Source organism: Centruroides vittatus, unplaced genomic scaffold, assembly GCF_030686945.1.
Source record: "Centruroides vittatus isolate TY-2023 unplaced genomic scaffold, ASM3068694v2 contig_564, whole genome shotgun sequence".
In the NCBI taxonomy this organism is placed as follows: Eukaryota; Metazoa; Arthropoda; class Arachnida; order Scorpiones; family Buthidae; genus Centruroides; species Centruroides vittatus.
This window is the reverse complement of record NW_027122335.1, coordinates 830,044-852,671: the sequence shown is the minus strand read 5'-3', so window position 1 is coordinate 852,671 and position 22,628 is coordinate 830,044. Positions and strand designations below refer to the sequence as shown.

Below are 22,628 nucleotides of genomic sequence, written 5' to 3'. Positions count from 1 at the left end.
TAGTAAAGTTTATTTAAACATTTTTAGATGAGTTTTATTAAACTTTTTTTAAACCTTAGGTATTGCTTACCTATGAATGATTACTTCATTCGTAAAAATGACAAATGAAGTACAGTGTTGTCTTGGTATTCAAACACAAATTCTGGGGAAAAAGTTACTTGATACTTGACTGAACAAACACAACCAGCTACAATAAATTTTTGGGTAATAACATATTTTTATTTTGTCATCCATAAAAAAAATTTTATGGTAAAAATAAAAAAAAATATGAGAATGTTGTGATACTTCCGATCAATATCAGCAAAAAGGCTGACATGACAACAATACTCGTAAGAAGAAAATGCCCTTGTTTAACTAAAATTAATATTAATGCGTAATACAGTACTTTTAATTGTGATTGTTAATTAATTATTGATTGGAAATAAATTACCAATTGCTTTAATAAACATATTTCTCTTAGTAAAGAAAAAGAATAGTATACTTTTGTGTTAGCCCTTTGTTTCGTGTAGCAAGGATTCACAAAACATGGCACTTTTCCGAACTTAACTACCGTGTTATACGAGGGATATTTGTACTTTAAAAATGTTCATCTAATAAAACATTTAACAAGTTATAAACAATAATTATATTAGTACTTTTTATTATTCTGATTTACACTAGAAACTTATGATATAAAATTGTCTTCTATTATGTAAAATTCTCTTGCAATTAAAAATCAGATAATTCATTATACATTTAATGTATAGAATATCATGCTTTAATGAAACTACTAAATTTCCATTCATATTTAATCTGAAATGTTTTTATTAGCTTCAGTACAGTCTGTGTATATGAAAATGAAAAGTTAGATTATTTACAAAGTTCTTAAGCTATTAAGCAAATATGAACCAATTAAAATATTTTGTCTAATATTTTAATTGGTTCATAAGTTTTAATATCTGAAAACGTTGCATTAAACAATTAATTCTAAGGAATAATGTTGTACAGGTTATTTAAATATAATTAAGAACAATATTATAAAATAATAATTTTTTTAATTTTTAAAATTCATATTATTGATTTACAGGCAGAGAAGGTAGATTCTGTATCTGGAGCTTTAAGTCAGTTAACAGCCAAAGAGCCTATTCAAGGTTATACTTGTGCAAAAACAAAACAAGAGGTAAGTTAAAGGAATTTTGAAATTCTTTGCAACTTTATTGCTCATCTAAAATTTCTGAATTTTTATTTAGGTTGAAGCTTACAAAAGTATTCTGTTGGAAAAACTTCCACCCATTTTTATTCTTCATTTTAAAAGATTTGTTTATGATAAAGATGGTGGCTGCAAAAAAGTTATCAAGAAAACTGATTATCCAGTTGAATTGGAATTAGGAAAAGGTAATTTTTTTACATTTGATTTTCAGTAAATGTGTTTTATTTTTTATGTTTATTTGAATTATTGATGAAATATCAATAGTTTAAAGTAAATTTAAAATACATCAGTTATAAATGATACTCTGTTAATATTTTAAAATTTTTGAAAGTATGTAATAGATACACAATGAAAGGTAAAAAAAATGTCTTTGAAATATTGTAAAAGTTTAATTCATTATTTACCTTCTATGGAAATCAAAGTGAGAAGTTACTTGGTAAGTGTTTGCTTGGCTGAAATAAAACTGTAGCTAATTAATTAACTCTGAATTTCTATCACATATGAATATGATCATAGAATTACAGAATCAAACTAGTAATTATCATATTATAAATTGAAACTTATCAGAATATGGGTTATAATTATGAGAGAGAGAGAGCATTTTTTAAATTTTGTTATGGGCTTGTACTATTATACAGTGAATAGATAGATATGATTATTAAAGGAAAGATATGTATTGAATAAAATTTGATATTAGTATGCTCTTTAGTAAAGTAATTTTACAATAAGTTTTTAAATTGGTGTCTAACATGGCTGTAAAATCAAAAGCTTGTCAAGTATGGAAATTTACAGTCAAAATATTCATACAATAAATATGTTACTGAATAAATTTATGCATATGTTAGGTTCAAAGACTGAAGTCCCTCATTGAGCGAAAAAAACAACCAGAACACATTGTGGTTGTTTCAAAATGGCCACGAAGCGAAATTTGCATTGTGGTATTTGTAAAAACGGCCATGTGTTGTGGCTTTCATATTTGACCACAATGTATTCTGGTTAGGTCAGGTTAGGCTAGGTTACTTGGACAAGTTGAAATTGGTTCGAATGTTTTAGTTAGGGTGCCTGATGTTGATTGGAGACATGCAGCTCCCAGAAATATTTTAGCTGCTGTTATGAGAATTAATCCATCAGGTCTATCAGTTAAGAAGCAAGGCTCTTCTTGACTTTATGCTCATAATGAATTTACAATTTCTGAGAGTAACTTTATTAACATTCAGGACGAACCCTCAACTTCACATTTCGCTCAGCATCCACGTTATCATCTGGAAGTAAGCAAGGGTTTATAATGTGTCATCGTAAAAGATACTGTATTGATAAAAACTGCAAATGTCACTTAAAGAACATAAAATGCAACTCTAAATGTCATGGTAATAGTTTTTGTAAAAATATATAACTCTGGAACATTCTTCATTCTCATAAAAAAGACTGATTTATTAATAAAAGTTCCTGACAAAGTAATTATTTTTTAGTAAATTAGTTGTTAGAAAACATCAAGCATTGCAACAGATTTTCACAAATGATTACATGTTGTTGAAAATTAACAGGACTAACCTAACCAACTTAACCAGAACGTGTTGGGTCAAATATCGTGAAAGCCACAACACGAATTTCGCTTTGTGACTGTTTTTACAAATGCCATAATGCAAATTTCACTTCGTGGCCATTTTGAAACGACCGCAATGCGTTGTGGTCGTTTTCTTTTTTTCTTTTGTCTTTGAGGCTAACACATATATAAATTTTAATTTTCAGTCAACACTAATTCTTATAACTGATTTTACAGACTAATGATTCACTAATATCTCAAAATATAAAAACAGAATTTCCAAATCATGCATTGATTTTGGTTGAAACTTGTAATGAATTTCTAATTTAATATATTCTTATTTTCTGATAGCCATAATCTTACAATTTTAATTATTTATTTTTAATATTGAATATCTGTTAATTTTTAGCATATCATTGTTTCTGGAATGTATTGTTTACTGTTTGAACTTGTATTTTGAGATTAATAATAAATTTGATTGAGTTCTTTATTATTATTAGTTGTAATTATTACTTTAGCTGCTAAAAACTAATATTAATAAATTAAGAAAAAACTATCAGAAATACATATAGAATAAATCATATACTAAGATTAAATAAGTAATATTTTAATTCAGATTTTTACATTTTTGCATTTTTACTTATTAAAATAAGTTTAGTCTTATATTTTAATTATGATAGATATAATATATTTTTACTGTATTAAAATTCTAATAGAGTGTTCTTTAAATTTAATGTATATACAGTTTAACTTGATTATAATGTCATCTAGGGGACTGGCAATTTTTTTATGTTAAAACCAAGTGTCGTTATCTGCAGGGTCCCATAAAAAGTACCATGTGCATTCAAGAATTTATTATAAAATCCATTCTAATTTAACATTGTATGTATTACCGTAAAATTATTTCTTAATGGTAATACAGTATACTGTATCTATTCTTCTTCTTTGCCTTGTCCCACAGATGTAGGGTCCGCTGTTTGGATCTTCGAATGCCACTGTGTTCGATCAAATGCATCGTCTGCGTTCAGGTGCAGAGCCCTTAGGTCTGCATTAACAGCATCTTGCCATCATTGCTTCAGTCTTCTACATGGCCTTCGGCCATTCACCTCTAGGTGGTAGGCAATGTTGGCAGCTGTATCTGGGGCTGATTGTCGGACGTGGCCAAACCAGTGCAGGCATCTCTCTCTCATTTTTGCCTCAATGGGCACAATGCCAAATTGTTGGCATATTGTATCATTGGTGATATGGTTGTAGAGGGAAACTCCAAGCGTCCTGCGAGCCATGCGCATATCCATGGAAGGAGACACCGTTCGGCTGCTCTCGTTGATGGCCAACATTTGGAATCATAGAGAGTGACAAGTTGTATTACAGTCCAGTAGATTTTTGATTTTAGGTATATGGGCATCTTTTTGTCACAGACAACACTGGTGACTTCTCTCCATCGTAGCCATGCTGCATTCACCCTCACTTGTACCTCATCATCAATGCCTCCGTCACTCTGTAGGGTTGAGCTGACGTAGCGAAAAGTGTGCGTTTTATACAAGTTACCACCGTTGACCTGGATCATGCCCACATTTGGAAACATTTCTAGATATTCAGTCTTATTGGTGTTAAGGCACAAGCCAAAGCAACTCAGATGGTCGCTCCAGGCCTGCACCTAGCACTGTAGCTCTTCTCGAGTGGTGGTTACAAGCATGATGTCGTCAGCACAAAGCAGCATCCAAGGCACATCATTATGTGTATTCTTTGTGATAATGTCCATGATGAGAATGAATAGCAGTGGTGACAGTGCAGAGCCCTGATGAATGCCAACGTTCAATGGGAAGTTGTCAGATGTACCAGCCGCACACCTCACTTGGCTGCTAGTATTTGTGTACAGCATTCTGACCCAGCTGACGAGGTCCTCAGGCACTCTGTGGTCACAGAGTGCATACCAAATGTATGCACTCCATGACCACGAGGGTATGCGGTTGAAGGCTTTTTTCCAAGTCGAGGAAGGCGGTGTGTAGTGGTTTATTTTTCTCTTGGTGTTTCTCCATCAACCTGCAGGTTGCAGAGATTGCATCGATAGTTCCACAGCCCCTCACAAAAGCCACACATTTTTATACACACGATAATAAATTATCGTGTGTATAAAAATGCAAATTAAATGTTTAAATCAACTTTATTTACATTATTATGTCCAAGTATACATTCGATGTAATCAAAAATTTCAAAAATTACCTTTTATAAGAAATTTCTATTTGTTCTAAGTTTCAATAATGGCGGAACTTCCAGTTTTGAGAATAATGTCGAATCAAGAGGCAACAAAAGGTTAAACTAATGTATGTCAATTAAAAATGGTTCAATTATTTCTTTATAAAGTATTTGATATAATATGTTATATTAAAAATAATAGAATATTTAACAATTTAGCATAAAGTAATTTAAAAATGAGTACATAATACCATAATAACCAATCATCATGTTGTTTAAAAGTGTGGTGAATCTCACTCCACCAAAATCAGGTGGTGAGAGTATCATTCACAATCATTTTAGGAAGTGGATTCTGACCCTATGTCTGAACACATTTTTTTTAATTTTTTTTTTGTTAAATAAAATTTGTAATCTAATTTTGTAAATTTCGGAGTGCTTCAAATATGACACTAAAACGGGGTTTTATGTCAGTATAGTAAAATCGTGGGACTGATAAAAGTTTGACGTTATATTAGGGTTGTCGTTACATCCAATGACATTATAATCGGGTTAAACTGTATATATGTATAATCAACTAATGGCATCATAATTTATATTAACCAATGTCATCTTAATATCTTTTGATCAAAAAGAATAGGGAATAGTTCAATAAAATGCAAGATTTGAGTTTATTTATCAAAATTTATTTTGTTTCCTTCAAATCCCATCCCACTGCAATGCACTTATACCAATGTTTTTTCTAATCCTTGAAACATACTTTAAAGTCATTTTTGTGAAAATCCTCCAGGACTTGCAGCAAATTTTGTTTTATGGAATCAATTGACTCAAAACTGTGACCACGAGGTGGAAATTACAGTCGAGGAAATGGGGAAAAGTCCATTTTAGGGAAAATTTTTGAATTGAAATAATGTGACTTCCAGTTTGCATTCGAAGTTCCTATGTAGTTTCTGCCCCTAAGCTTTTTATATCTGGATATAATACATATCTCAAAGCTTGATGATGGTCCCAACAGTGACCTAAACATTCGGGCATAATATTACAGCCTGAATATTTAGGTGATCATTGGATGATTATATTTTTATATTTGGTTTTGACTTTCATGTGTCTGTGTTCTCAAAATTAATGAAGGACAGATGGACAGCAGACAACTGTGGGAATTTATAGGTCTACAATTTTTTCAAGTTGCAGTCCAATTAATGATAGTTAATTTTTTTACATATTAAATAAATTTAAAGAAATTGGCTTTTGAGCCATTGCAATTTCTACAGCAAACTTGGATGTTATGTATCACTGATGATATTAATGAATAGTTTTATAGAAACATACATTATACAGATTTTTAATAAAACTTAAATCTGTTAGGATATATAATAAATGAAGCATGCAATGCCATAATGTTGTAAATTCCAAAAAAGGAACTTTTTAGGAGAGTAAAAAAACTCACAAATTATCTGGAATATAAAAATGATGTAAATATAAGCCATAACATTTTAAGTGTTAAAAGCCATGAATTAAGAAATAGAAATGTATGCAAAAAATTAAGACTAGAAATACTTAAAATAATGATTTTGAGTGTGGCTACATATGGATGCAAGTCATGGACAATAAACCAAGAGGCAATTAATAGGCTAAACTCCTTTGAAATGTGATGTCTAAGAAGAATGGAAAGAATTAGTTGGATAGAAAGAATAACTAATGAGGAAGTTATGAGTAGATTTGGAATGTAAAGAATCCTGATGGCCACTATCCAGAGAAGAAAAACAGCATATGCTGGGCATATAATGGATCCTCAGGGAAACTGATGAAAATTCAAGGAATGGTGGAAGGCAGACAGAGAAAGGGAAGACCTGGGCTAACATGGCAAGATAACATCAAAAACTGGACTTGGTTAAGCTTGGGAAAACCCTATAACTGTAAAGAGTGGGAAAATGTTCATCAATTGTGACCCTCTGTAAAAAGGATGCCACGAGAATGAATTTGGCAGGAGGTAGGCAGTTAGGCTGCCATATCTTGTTAAATTTAATAATTATAAATAAATAAAATGTTTTATTTATTCTTAATAGCCCATTGGAAGATCTGACTGTTTGATATTTAGAAACATTTTGCATAATAACTGAAAATCAATTGGCTTTATACAATTAATTTTACCTTCAATTTCGAATTCTTATACCAATTTTGTACTTTGGATTTCACTCTCCTGTAGAGGATAGATAGTACATGAAAATTTTTATATAAACCATAATTGAACTATAAAATATTAGTTTTAAATAAATTTATTAATTATATTTGATATTGTTCTATTCCTTTATATATATATATATATATATAGCAGACATTGATGCAATATTATTGGTTATTATTATAGTAAATATGAAAATAAAACTAATTAAAACATTATCAAAATTGTATAAACATAGGTATAAATACTCTGACATTGTGTTAACAATTTTGCTTCTATTGAAGATACTGTCTCATCAACTATAACACGGATCTCAACCTTCTGAGAAGAAGGGCCATGTGAGCTATAGAAGACATGTCTGGGAGACCAGATAAATAGACATAATCAAAGATTAAGATTATTTTATTTCAGAAGAACAACATAAATTAAAGCTTTTTCAAAAGAATGTCATTAAAATTGAGGATAAGTTTTGTGTCACTCAATATTAAAATCTCTTTAAGTATTCATTGGACAGTGATGTTTTATATTTCTATTTTATACACTTTATTGCATTTTTGAAAAGGTTTATTTACAAAAGTCTAAGAGCAAAAATGCAAAATATTTTCTGTATAAACTTCTTATGACTTTTAAAATTATCTTAACTAGTTTAAATGTTGACAATAAACAAGCTATACATTAAAAACAAGCTATGCAGACTAGATAAATATACTTCAGGGCTGTACTTGGCTGTGGGCCATAGGTTAGAGACCCCTGATCTAGACTTTAAATTTATGATTTAAATTGTATAATAAATATTACATATCTTTTTTTTTTCATTTTGTATTATATGCATCTTATTTTGAAAATAATAAAATGGTGTAATAATAGGTTTAAAAAATAAAAAAAGTTATGCAAATGACCATGACAGCTTTATTTTATCACAACATGAGCAGATGGAAACTTTTTGTTCCCTTTGTCAGGATTTAAATAGCATGTGTCCCATCTTTATAGAGTATCCAAATACTTTTGCCCACCTAGTGTATATCCTAGTATTAGCTAGAATTTTTATTCATTGTGTTTAATTTGGTTCAAATTATTTTAATACTACTACAAAACATACATAATTTGGTTTGGTAATTTAAATTTACAATGCTACTTGTAACATTCTATAATTTGAATTGTATTTGGGAATTTTTACATTCCATCAATTATTCTGTTACACTTGGAAGTTTGAATCTAAAAGGAAAAACTGAAAACCCGTTGAATATGGTCAGAAACATTTGTGTTTGAAGATTAAAATAAATTGTAAAAGGTTGTGAATGAAACAAAGTTGAAAACAAATTTTAAAACTAAATTTCTGTTAAACACTTTTGTGCCTTATTTCTCCAGCAATTTATTAACTTGTATTAATGTTTTCAAATGTTTTTAATGCTTTTCTTCAGGTAACTAATGATCAAAATAGAATTTGGCAATAAATTGAAAAATTTTGAGACAAATTTTCCAACATATCACAAAATTCAAGATTGCTCTCTACTGAAATTAAGACAGAACACATTATATAAAATAAAGCTTTAAGTAGGATCAAATTACATTTTCAGAAACTTGTAAATCTATATACAATCAAACTCCATTTAACCATATTCTGTTCATCTGGATTCATTTGAATAGTTTTTTTGTTTTACAAATTTTGTAGAAAATTGTTATTTTTAAGGCTTTTTGAGATCATTGAAACATTATTTATGATCTTAGTATGCATCTATGTAGCAAGCTGACATTTGCAAGGATAAAAGTACATACTGTTTGTATGTATTGAATAGTTTTTATGTTCATATTTATGTAATGTTAATGTTCATAATGTTTTCAAATCAGTAAATCTTGTAAGTCAATCACTAAAAAGTATTTTTATTGTGGAATTTTAGACTTTTATTTCAATATCTAATTATTTTCAGTTTATATGGATTTTTGTTAATCTGGATTAGGTCTGGGCTCATTTTTGATTTGGATTAAGTGTCTGACTATACTATATATAAAATGAATTCATGTCTGTCTATCTATCAAATGAGTAACTTGAATAAAGATTGGATGTCACGCCAACAATTTTACTGATCCAATCCTTTTTGTTAAAAACGGCTATTTGCCGATCCCAATTTCTACATTGTAGGACACATGCACAATGATGTTACACAAATTTAAATTAACACTCTAAGTTTTGTATTATGTTCTAAACGACTAACGCTATTCTTGTTCTCTGTGCAGTATAGCGCATGCACGACAATGTTACATGTATTTTGATTCTAATGCTTTATTTTTTAAATTTGTTTTGTTCCAAGCAGCTAATACCGTTGTTGTTCTGATTTAAAAAGTTTGTTCGAAAATATATTTTGTTACAATTCTGCCTGAAGACAACGTTAATAAATATGTCGAAAATGCTAGCAGGATAATAAGTGTTTTTTTAATGCCTTTTTGTGAATTTTCCCTTGGATCACTATCAAATGAGACTTGTTGAATTGATTTCTGTGAAATTGTACATATATTCAGGGAAAGATATAGGCTACTTTCCATTTCCAAAATTATTTGATTATAAAATCAAATTTTATACTAGATTTTATATCAAAGCTCAAAAATAATCTGATTTTTGAGCTATGATAGAATTATGATATCACTTGCAAGAGTTCGCAGCTGGTTTTTATTTAGTTTTTCTTATGAATAGAAAGTTTTGTCCTGAAACCAGTAGGTATGAAGTGAACCATGAGATTCAAATATAATAGGCTAATGTAGTCATTATCAAGTGACAATGGGCATCAGTGAAAGCTGGTCAAATGAAATTTGATTAATTAGCTTGTTATCTTAGCGATATACAGTAGAAACTTGATTTAATGTTTTTCAATGAACTGGTGAAAAAAATATGTTACATTACGGAATATGTAAATCCTTTTAAAAACATGCTAGAACATACAAATACATGTGTGTGCATTTAGAATAATATGGTGAAACAAGATACATATATTACTAGTATAAACTTCTATGAAAGCCTTTATTTCATACAGTATAATAATGATGTACAAGGAATTGCACCTGTAGATGCTTTACACAACTGTTATGCTGTCTTTTGAAAGTAATTTTGGTTTTTTTTCTTGTAGAGAATTAGAATTTAGTGTATCACCATCCTTATTTGAACCACAGAATCTATAGTGAACTTTGAAAACTGACATGATATTACTTCTTTGCTATGCCAATCTACAAGTCTAGCAAGTTGCAAAGGTTCCAAAACTATAAAATATGGCATCCTCTCACTACTGAAAAATGATGAAATGATCTTAATAATCGATTAAATTTTTATAACCAACTTACTGTGCAAACAATAAATTCAATACATTTCTGTTTTGAAAATAATATTTGAGATAAAAATTCATTTGAAAATTGTTTTTCTGTGTTAAATCTTTAAAAAATGGTAAATGCATTAAATGAGAGGATGTTAAATTAAGTTTTTACTGTATATACAGTACTGAATATATCATCATTTCCATTTTTACCTGTGTCAGACTATCAATGATCCTAGAATTTCTTTCAGTGTTTTAATAAAATTATTTTTGGTTAGATTATACTGCATTGGATTTTTTACTTTGTTATATTTTTGTGTTTTCCGAACTGATTTTGAAGGCAAATTAGGAAAAACTGACTTAAAAAAAAGAAAAACCTTTACCATAAAAAGTAGTTAATGATTTAAATTAATTACTTTTTAATGTGTATTCTGATATTTCTAACATTATGATGAATTTAAACTTTTTGGCTCTGTGAATGTGCTTTTCTCTTTCTTAGGAATGATCACAGTCATTATAAACAGCATCATTTAAAATACATTTTGTGACCAAAAAGTTATTTATAAAGCTGCAGACCCTTTATTAAATTAGGACAAAATTGTCCATTATCCTACTGAGTTTTTGAACTCAGCATATGAAATTGTTTTAAAAGTAGTAGTTCAAGTTATGTTGCTGAGAAATGAAATTTATCAAAACTATGTAATGGTATATGATTAAAATTCTCACAGAGTGTGGTCGAAGAGAATTGGTATTTATTTCCAGAATACCAGTAATCTCAATAAGAGCATCCAACCTAATAATCTCTTCAAATTTCCCTTTCAATTTTAAATATTTACAATTTCCAATTGCCCTGTCTTTTGCAATAACTATAAATAACTCTCAAGGACAGACATTGCAAATCACCAGAGTTGATTTAAGAGTAGAATGTTTCTCTTGTAATGGATGGAATGTTGCATGCTCTAGAGTAAACAATAAAAATGAATTATTTTTGTTCTCCACAAGGGCAAACAACCAATATTGTTTATATGGAAGAGTTAATTTAATTATCAAACATCCTGGTCAATCACAAACTTTTTGGGAGATACAAAAAGAGGGAGATTTTTATACAGTTGTATATAAATGTGTTTTTTTTTTTTTTTAATATTATATCACTTATCTAGTATATTATAAGTATTCATTATTTTTCTCAGTAAAGCCAGGTATCAGCTAGTATGCAGATAATAAGACAAGATGACACATTCTCTGGCTCTCTGAAGTGAAAATTTATTAATTCTGGGCATAAATAAGTTACTATAATTTTGTGTGGATAACCTGCAAGTTATATGACGATTTTAAATTGCAGGCAACTAATTGAACAGAATGAGAATTATTTATTCATATGTTTGCAAGAAATGACACCATACTCTCTCCATTCTATTTACAACTCTGACTTATTTCAGTGGATTATGATTTAATTTTTTAATAAATATTTGCAATTAAAATATTGATTAATCTTTAGTCTAATAAAAAAACACAAGAAGTCAAAAGGAATTAAATTTTTATACAATAATTATTTGTGATTAAAAAAGCTTCAATTAGCACTAATATTATATTGATATTATTATGTAATTAATCATACAAGTTTAATATCAAAGTTTATTTTATTACTATTACTGGACAAAGGAAATTAGTCATAAAATAAAAATGATAAATCATATTTATTTACTTTTTACACTTAATTTATATAATTGGGATAATTTGTATACATCTGCAATTGAATTATGGGGTGGCTGTAAGTACAGGAGTGAATTTCTCAGTAGGATTCCACTTCCATATTAAGGCTAAGTATTATATCATACATACAAACATCTTTAAATACATGTTAGTGAACACAATACACAAGCTTGGACATAGTGGTGACTCTGGATGACTTTCAGGTGAAAATAAAGATATTTTGTTTTCACTTTTGACTAAGACTTCCTCTCATTGCTAATTAGAAATTTCTTCGGTATAATAAGTCCTATCAATAAACAAAGTCCAATTATTGTTTCTAACATACAATGCAGTGTAATCCAGCGACCACTTGGCTTATTTTCATCTTTATTTCTGTTGATCAACTGAAATAAAGATGAAAATAAGCCAAGTGGTTGCTAGATTACACTGCATCGTGTGTTAAAAACAACAATAGAAATACGACACGTTTCAAGTTATCAAAAAAAAAAAGTTCAATTAGACAATATATATACACAGAAATGTAAAAAGAAATAATACACAAGCACAATCTGTAGAAATCATTACAATTTCTGCTAAGTGTGGGTCAATGTATTTATTGTCTAAATGTTTGTATTCCTTCAATTTGTGTATAATAATTTTCTGTCACTAATAAACATTAATCAATTATCAATTTTTGTATATTTAATTTAATTAAAGATTTTTTATAAAGTTTTTTTGTAATACTAGGATACATATTTTTAATGTCTAATGATATAATTTTTGTAATGATAATAATAATTATATTTTCTTATTCTAGCCCACTTATAAGTATATCAACATTTTTAAAACTATATGATGATACAGTCATATCTCAGTACTCGAACGTTTCAAAACTTGAACAAATCTGTACCCGACCAAAAATTTTGAAAAAAAATGCCCCTGTTCCCGAACAAAATTTTGGTACTCGAACGGGGAAAGCCCGCCAAGTCGACGCCGACGCCGCGGCGGCGGCGTCAGTTACGAGACAGTCCAGTTAGGCCTAAATTTATTTAAATTATTTAATTAAAATTCTAATTATTAAATCTAGCAAGAGATGGTGCCTAATGCCTAACTCTAGTACCAAATTATCTTAAATTATTAATATTACTATAGCCATTTGCTAGCCCGATAATATGGCAGTTGTTGGTCTTTACGAGACAGTCATTGTTTCGCATGCACATTAACTTACGCTGTGCTATATTTTTTGGATTAGCATCCTTTTCTTTTGATTTATTAGCCCTTAAACATGGGTCCCAAGAAGAATAATAAAAGTGAAAGTGGTCAAGTGAAAAGGAAAACAGTGAAAATAACAATCGAACTGAAAAAAGAAATCATTGCTAAACACGAAAATGGAGTGCGTGTTTCGGATCTCGCTGTCCAATATTCTATGGCTAAGTCGACGATATCGACTATTTTAAAGAATAAAGAAACAATAAAAAAATACTAGCGAATCAACTGGGGATTGGAATGCATTAATCCATTTTACATTATTTGTAATGGGAAAAAATGATTTGGAGTCCGAACATATTGGTACTCGAACCTCTTTCTGGAACGGATTATGTTCAAGTACCAAGGTACCACTGTATTTGTAAATTATTTAATTATTCTTTCTGATATTTTTCTGTTATGACACGTGATTTTTTATATCAATTAATGGTCTTTACTTTACCGGCTGTTATATATAATAGAGGAAAAGTATGGCAATCAGTCAAAAAATAACCCCTCAAGATTTTTACATTTTTGGACTCAGGACAACTTGAATGTCAAGAAATGCAAAAAAAGCAATTTAGGGGTAATTTCTGTATGTGTTGGGAGCACTATTTTGTATTTTGTTCATTTTCTTTAAAGCTTAATAACTCCTGTGCTTGTCAAAAAATTTCTGAAATTTTGCATGGAGGTTTGTGTATTAAGATGATTGATGCTATTAAATTTTGTTGATTAAAGGTCGAGGGGTGAGAAGATAATGGTGGTCATATGTATTTCCAGTAGGGTTGGACTTAATGACAATTTTACTCATTATTAGCATTTATTGTTTTTTATAAAACTCATCCCTACCCTCAAAATTAAGCTTTTTGCCATTTTATAATAGTTAAAAATATAAAAAGATTTTAAAATAAAATATGATAACAAATGGCACTACCAAAATTTTAAATGTTGCCGGGAAAGTTGAGTAACTCATTGCTGGTTTATTTTGTGTTTTCACTCTTATATTTATTTTTGGTATTCCATTTTGTTATTTCTTTATTACTGCAAGGTCTTCTTTTCTTATTTGTGTTTGTTTTTCTACCAGTGTAATAAGTCCTACTAATAATTATAGTCACAATAGACTAACATTAATAAAATAATATATAAAAAACTAGAAGCATTAATTAAGTAATGTTGTTGTTAGTTTTAATTTTATTATTTTGTATTAAACTTAATAATTTTGTGATCATGAAAATGATTTGTGATGAATTACTGACTGTTCATCAGGTCACATTCTTCAAAAAACAAATCTCTTTCTTTTGTTCAACAGAAATTTAGTCTTTCTCCCAATATAATTTTATCCACAGCACAATCACCTTCATAACCAAAAACAGAAGCAGACTGAGGTGGCCAAAATTAGTATGGGACTGACTTGACAAATTTATGAAAGGAATTGCAAAGTGCCTTGAAAACTTTTAACATTCCAACAACGGGCAGTATCTTTAACCAGCTCTTTCTAAATGTATGACAATAGGAATTTTAATGAAAGAATGTTTCTCGAGTGCCTTCCAGACTCTCGGATGCTACTGGATTAAAAGTGGTTGACAAGACAGTAATTAAGTGATTTACTTGTAGGTTAAGGTTCACTTCCTTTACCTGTGACAAATTATTGAAAACAAAAGCAATATAAAAATACATGTTTGTATGAGCTTTTAAATTGACAGAGAGCAGTTTATCAGACGTTTCCTAAATCAAAACATTTGGAAGATCTGTTTGTCATTTATTTTTAGCATTCAGTGAGGGTAGCTATTTAAGGGGGCATCTTAATGAGGTTTGACTGTGGTATATACAAAGTTTGTTGTATAAAATATAAAGATTACTAAACATAAAATGGTAATGTATGCAGGGATCCCTTGATTAATGTGCCAAATTAATAGCTGCAATCCCTTTATATATGTGGCAGAAGTTTTAATTAATGTGGCTTTACCAGCTGTCTTTATTTAACATAGATACCAACCACTTTTGGTATACACTGTAGTATTGAGTAATTAATTAATCACATAAATCAAGGGATACCTGTGGGTGTTTCAAAAGCAACTACAGTGACCTCTTACTTATACAACTCTCAGTTATGAGATTTTTTCACTGGTTCTGGCTGAAGACTAAGGGAGATAATGTCTAAACTCTCTCAGTTAAATGACTCAGTTCTACATTCTTACAAATGTTTCAGACTAATGTATTTTTCCCTCACTTTACTATTGTGTTTGTCAATCACAGAAACAGACTGGGGTCACTTTGACAAGGTCAAACAGGTTTCCAAGAAGATAAAAAAAAACACACAGAATTATCATACTGGACATAATATCAGTTTTTTAGAAAGAGAATGGCTGCTGGCTATATGTTTATATAAAACAAATAGTAATGGGTATGTTCCAGTAAGCATCATTCTTAGCCACAATTGATGCATCAGTAAATGCTTTAACAAGCTTTTACTGGAACATCTGACAATTTAACAAGATAGCAGAAGCAAACGGTGCTATATTGGCATTAGCAGACTTATTTTGTCAAAATAACTTTGGGTTAATACAAATGAGTAGTAAAAATGATGATGATGATAAAATATTTTCATTTGCTGCTGCTGCTGTTATGCTAAAACTCTCCATACAAAAATGATAATGTTTCATACTCCATTTTTAAGCATAGTCTATATGTACCACTAGCAACACAGCCTATGTTTCAATTGGACATATTTTTTGGAAATTTTTTTTTAATTACAGTAGAGCATCGATTATCCGACTCAATTGGGGACTGGGGTTGGTCGGATAACTGAAAAGTATGAAAAAATACATTATTAGTATAGTATATTAGTATATCCTTTGTAATTAGTATATTGCTATTAACCTACTTTGCATTGAATTTTCATGGATGTTAAGCCTAACAAAATTTTTTTAAAAATAATAATCATTGCTATTGTATCATTAAAAATTATTTATTTATTTTGCACAAAATAAATACAGTACTGTACTGTATATTGAAAAATATGAAACAAAAGAAAATATATTCTGGTTACATATTTTACATAAAGTAGGCCTATACATTAGAAAAAGAAGTCCAAAATTTTCTTTTGCTTCACAACTGACGCTTGTTTTTTTGCCGCAAAATCTCGCACACGTTGTAAAAACAGCAATTTGATAGCGTCGTTAAATAAAATTAAGCCTCGTTTAAATACTGGCCTCCCTTTCATGGTTGAGTCAGTGTTGCCAGCTAAAACATGCAAAAATTTAACTAAAATAATATTAAAGTAGCCAAGACATAGCCACATATTGTAGCGCCACATCAGTAGCGGACATTTGAATTTGCCGACTAGAACGTGGTCAGTTAACCAATGTGACAGTTAATCAGGGGTCGGATAATCGATGCTCTACTGTATTGTCAAATAAAGTCGGTAAATATAACCCTGGAGGCAGCCATATTGCTTCATCAGAGTTCACCATATCCACAACCCGATAAGTGCGATGCACATTGGTTGTTGCACTGGTGAACTCATTGATGAATATTGGAACACATTTTTGTACATTGCGATTCACCAATGCGCTGTTTGATGCATACTGGAATGTACCCAATGTCATAACTCTTTAGCAGCCATTGTCATGTATCCAGACTATTGTTAAAGCTGTTGCCAGATATTGACTAATAACTGGTAAGAATTTTGTGTCAGACCATGATTACAATATGGTATTTTGGCCCCACAGGCCCACTTTTGCAGCAAAACTTGGATATGCACATTAATTTCTGGGTGACTAGGTAACTTTTATATTTTGAATTTAATAGGAATAATGCTTTTAACTGTGGTAATTAATACTGAAAGGGTTAGTTATATTTTTAGCATTATTCTTTCAAGTTGGTCAATCTCTCTTTTGTGTATAACTCTCTTACTTATATGACTTATATTATTGGTCTCTTTAGAGTCATGTAACTCAGAGGCCACTGCACTTATTTGGAAAATTCTCTGTCTCTATGATTATTTTCCCAGCTATTATATATAACAGAGGGAAAGTATGGCAATCAGTCAAAAAATAATCCTGAAGATTTTTACATTTTTGGACTCTGGATCTTGAAATGCCAAGAAATGTAAAAAATTTGGGGTTTTTTTTCCTGTGTATGTATGGATGTTTATGTGGGGGCTGCTGGTATTGAGGGATTCTACTATAAATATTGGGTTGTTCGGAAAGTAATTTCGTTTTTTTTCACAGAAAAATAAACGCAATATTCTTATAATAAATAAATATTTTATTGAATTATATATTGACCATTTTGGTCAAATTCCTGTTGTCATTGTTTCTGGTAGTAGCATGATTTCACATTTATAAAAATTTTGATTGTTGTTTACAAAAAACTGATCCAAGTGATTTTTGACATTGTCATTTCAAGTAAATGTCTTACAGTTAAAAAAAATTGTATAGACTGGAACAAGTAATAATCTGAGTGTGCATGATCTGGCAAATATGGTTGGTGTGATAACACATCCCATCTAAGCTATAAAAATTCTGAGGAGTTATCAAACTTGTGTGAAATTTGGCATTATCGTGGTAAAACACTACACATTATTTGTTGATCAATTCTGGCCTTTTCTGTTTGATGATATTACTCAATCTGTTTACTTGATGGCAGTACACTTTTGAATCAATTGTTAAATTGTGTGGTAAAAGCTCAAAAAAATTTCTTTAAAATCCCACCATAGAGAGCATCTCTCGTTAATAACATGTGGAACCCATATATCGAGCTTTGAAACGAAACCAATTTGTTTTAAGTAATAATAAACGGTTCAATTTAACAGATTTATTCTCTTAGTGATTTCACGTGTTGTTTTACGGCAGATTGCTTCAATCAGTACTTTTATTTTGTTTTCATTGGCTTCAAACGGCCATCCAGAATGTGGTGTATGTTCGATATTAAAATTGCCAGAACTCAATTTTGTAAACCAGTTTTGGCACTTTCTTTCTTTCAGCACGTCTTCTCCAAGCATGTACCACAATTTTTTTCTTGTTTGAACAGCATTTTGAATTTTTAGTTATAAAAAAGCAAAATATGCCGAAAATGATGCTTTCAATTTTCCATTTTTGATGGGTCACCGAAAAAAAAAACAATTGTACAGAATTTAACAAAATTTTTAACAAATAAGTTTTAAAATGTCAGCTGTCAAATTATATAATTAAAATGTGGTTTAAAATCAAATTGACTAATAAAAATACATCTAATTCCTCTAGTAATAAAAAATTGAAATTACTTTCCGAACAACCCAATAGTTAAATAAATCTAGAATGTAAAAATAAAAGAATATTAACACATTAAAGTGTTAATATAAATTGTATAAATATTTTGTTGATTCTAAAATGTGGTTTTTAACTGTTACTTGTAAAGATACTTTTTACATTCACATTTTACAACAATAATCAAAAGTAATTATGAGTAGGCCATGTAGTACATTATGCACCAATAACAAATCCTTTTTTTGGCTATAATGCTTAACAGTTAAATCAGTTCAAATGAGATTTGCTGGTAACAAGTGTTTAATTTAAAATTCTTTTAAGACAACATTATGTTATAGTAGTAAAAGGAAAATTATTTACATGCATAGAAATACAGCTACCAAACATTACTTGTTTTATAGCATTTACATTGTTTTTCTAATTTATTGTTAGTTACCAAAACTTACTAAAATTGATTACTATAATTTTATTTTACATTATGACTTTTAGATTATTAAAAGTCAGTTTGGAAGTAGGTACAGGATATGCATAGATGCATGTTAACTACAAAAGTTATAAAAAGTATCCTTAAAAACATAAAAATTCTTTGTTCGGAATGTGAACTGTGTGCAATCAAATCTACTGAAGAGGCCTTTCATAAGAGGCGAAATGCATTTAGGAAGTTAATGTAAATAAAAAGTTTCTTCTTTGCAAGTTGATTTCCTTTTATCTTTTTAACTTTAATCTTTTTTATTCATTGTTTATACAGTGTTTTAAAATAGTTTTTAAGTTATACAATATCTTGTTATTGTTACATAACTCTGGATATCTATTTCGAAGTTAAGACAATGACGAAAATATACACATTTTCAAGTCTATGTTTAATCCATTTTCACCAACCACAGAAGTAACAGCTAAAAACACAGCGAAGAAAAACTTCACGAAAAGACAAACAGTAAGTAGAAAATTCACATGGTTAAAACGATATCAACGTCAGCCTTTCTATGGAGGATCTGACGTTTTTACATTAAAAACAGAAGTATAATCTTCTTACCATACCATCAAGTCCTTAACATATTTATAACTGGTCTGGCCCTCTAGTGGTGGTTCCGAGTATTCCAATTTCATTTACATATTGTTACATAACTCTGGATATCTATTTCGAAGTTAAGACAATGACGAAAATATACACATTTTCAAGTCTATGTTTAAGTGTTCTCCTCCATAGAAAGGCTGACATTGATATCGTTTTAACCATGTGAATTTTCTACTTACTGTTTGTCTTTTCGTGAAGTTTTTCTTCGTGTGTTTTTAGCTGTTACTTCTGTGGTTGGTGAAAATGGATTAAACATAGACTTGAAAATGTGTATATTTTCGTCATTGTCTTAACTTCGTTATACAATATCCATAAGTCAGAATTGGAAGATAAATATAATTTTTTCGTATATTTTACAATTAAAAAATAAGAATAGAAAGTCTGACTCCATCGTTTTTATAATTATTTTTGGAACTCTTTGTTCATTGAAAAAATATCTGCCATTGCAATTTTTCTCAAAACAACCAAAGACACTTAAACATAAGTTATGTTTCATTTACTTTTTGTGCATCAATGTATACTTTAATTAATAATAATATATAATCCTACTTGAACTTGTATTTTGAAAATTGAGTGGTTTCTGATAATTTCCCCTTCTATATAATAAATCTTGGAGAACTATTTAGAAACCAAATGTCAGTTTTATTTTATATTAGTTTTCTACAGTGAATAAAAGCTAAACAATCAATCTTGAATTTATTTCATTGGATATTATTGCCATTTAAATCTTTTCGTATTTAATTTGGTTTATGCTGCAATTTGAAAAAAATTGTAGATGTATAAATTCCCATTGTCATCCGTCTGTCTGTTATCCCTTAATCTTGATAATGGGGTTAGATAGATGAAAGATGAGACCAAATATGGAACTCTTGAAGCCTTGATTAACTATGTATGAACTTTTCATGGAAACTGGAAGTCATGTTATTTCAATTCAAATTTTTCTGAAAGATGTTAGATGACCAGCACGACTCTATTGTTAAAGGAAAAGTGTGGTGTACAGGGGCAAGACACTACAGTACTAATTTCAGGTGGAGAGCATATATTTTAAATTAAATAAAAATATGATTAAAAATTGAAGCCCGGCATTGTAACAATGTCACAATAAATAATTTTAGTATTTATTATGATTATATGTATTATTAATGTTTTTACTTGATAAATAAATAGGAGAAATAGAAATGATAAGAAAAATTAAGTGTCTTTTATTTTCAAAACTTGTGCAGTTTAGGAAATTGCCTCAAATATTTTTTTCTATATTTTATCTATTTTATAATTACATCTACAATGAACTGCTAACAGAAATAAAGCAAAAGAAACAGAAATGTTTGAGACAATGCATTCAAAACTGTATATGGATAAGTATCATAAGTATTGTGTCTTCAACAGATACTTGGTGTGCAGATTGTGCAAAGGTTTTATGTCCGTTTTAGCATTTTTTGAGAGGTATATGCTAGTGTTGGTTTTACAGTCTAGCCAGTATACAGTATAATGAACATGAAGGGGACCAAGTGAAATTTCATTATAATGATACTTCCATGATAAATAATGATGCATTTATTTCTGGTTTCCAAATGCACACAGCATTTTTTATTTAATCAATAATGGTCAAATCTGGAACTTCACCAATATATCAAGTTACTAAATTTAGTTGCTGGAAAAGTGTGTTTAGTGTCTTTATGTATTTTTTTTTTATTCAAGCAAAATGCCAAAAGCATTTAGCTTTGTGTTTAAAGAATAAAAACAGAGTTAACATTTTTGCTTGCACATCTTTTATTATCTATTGAAGGATCTAAAGCATAGTGTCACTTTGTTACAGACTTATCAAACAGTAGATGTTGAAGACAACAGAAATAAAACTTTATTCAGTATATGTATTATAAAGATGCATTTTGGGGTGTCAAATTCAGTTTGATTCTTAGATTTACCTAATATTATTATAAGTATACTTGGTTACAATATTGCTCAAGATTGTGTTACAAAAAAGTTACATTGAAATTATATTTACATTTGCCTGTGTTTTTTAGAAACAAAACACAGGTAAATGTAAATATAATTGTGCTGTAATATGTGGGCTCAACTGTATACTGCAAGATAATCTGTTCAAAATTATGGTATTAAAAATTTTTTTTCCTCTATAAAAAATAAAGTAATCTTAAAATTCAGTTTCAAAATAATAGTGCCTATTAAAATCAAACAAATGTGGCATATAATATAATCATTTTAACAGGCAATATAGTAGGTAATTTAGTAAACATTTATAACATTATTTATCATTAAGAGACTGAAATTGGTGATTTGGTGGTGCTACGTTTTTCAAGTTTTTAATATTCTACAACACTATTAGGACAAGACTCAACTAGCTTAAAAACTTCTGGTGTGATTATTTTTAAGCACATGACCATATTGTATTCCAAAATAGGGTGTAAAACAAGTTGAGCAGTGTTCCATTTTTGATATGAATACACCTGTAAAATGGTGCCATCAACCAGTCAAAAATCAGTGGGCTTTTACATCGTCATGACATTGTGAAAATTGCAGGAAGTGATCTTTTGTGTACATTTGCTCTATTTTATTTCTAGTTCTCACCATTTGGGTGCTTGTAAAGTTCTTTGATTAGTTTTAACATTAGTTATTATCAACCAAACTATGATGCTTTCCATCAATTTGTGTGTGAAAAAGTGTTTACTTTTGATACTTGGTGGCAGTACTTCCATCATAAAAACTTTGCTAGTGGAGCTGGATCTCCACCATAATCCAAGCACAAATGCATATAGGTCACAATTAAAAATAATTGTGGTGAGGATTTTATGCTAATGAAGTCTTGGCCTTAGGCAGAATTTCAATTTTGTTTTCTATTATAAATATTAAGTGTGTTTGTAAGCATCAGTTGAAGTGTTTGTTTATCTATGTAGTAACTGTAAAATTTTCTGTGAGTAACTTAGCACTATTCCCACACTAATT

The 22,628-nt window shown here is 29.5% G+C and overlaps 1 protein-coding gene across 1 annotated transcript in view; it reads left to right on the top strand.

The window, feature by feature from the left end:
- The window catches only part of Usp10 (ubiquitin specific protease 10), a 102,165-nt gene that overhangs the window by 75,187 nt on the left and 4,350 nt on the right, over window positions 1-22,628 (top strand). Inside the window, exons 11-12 of the mRNA XM_067274795.1 lie at window positions 1,067-1,159; window positions 1,230-1,374. Coding sequence (XP_067130896.1) covers window positions 1,067-1,159; window positions 1,230-1,374 — 238 coding nt within the window. The remainder of the gene's footprint in view (window positions 1-1,066; window positions 1,160-1,229; window positions 1,375-22,628) is intronic.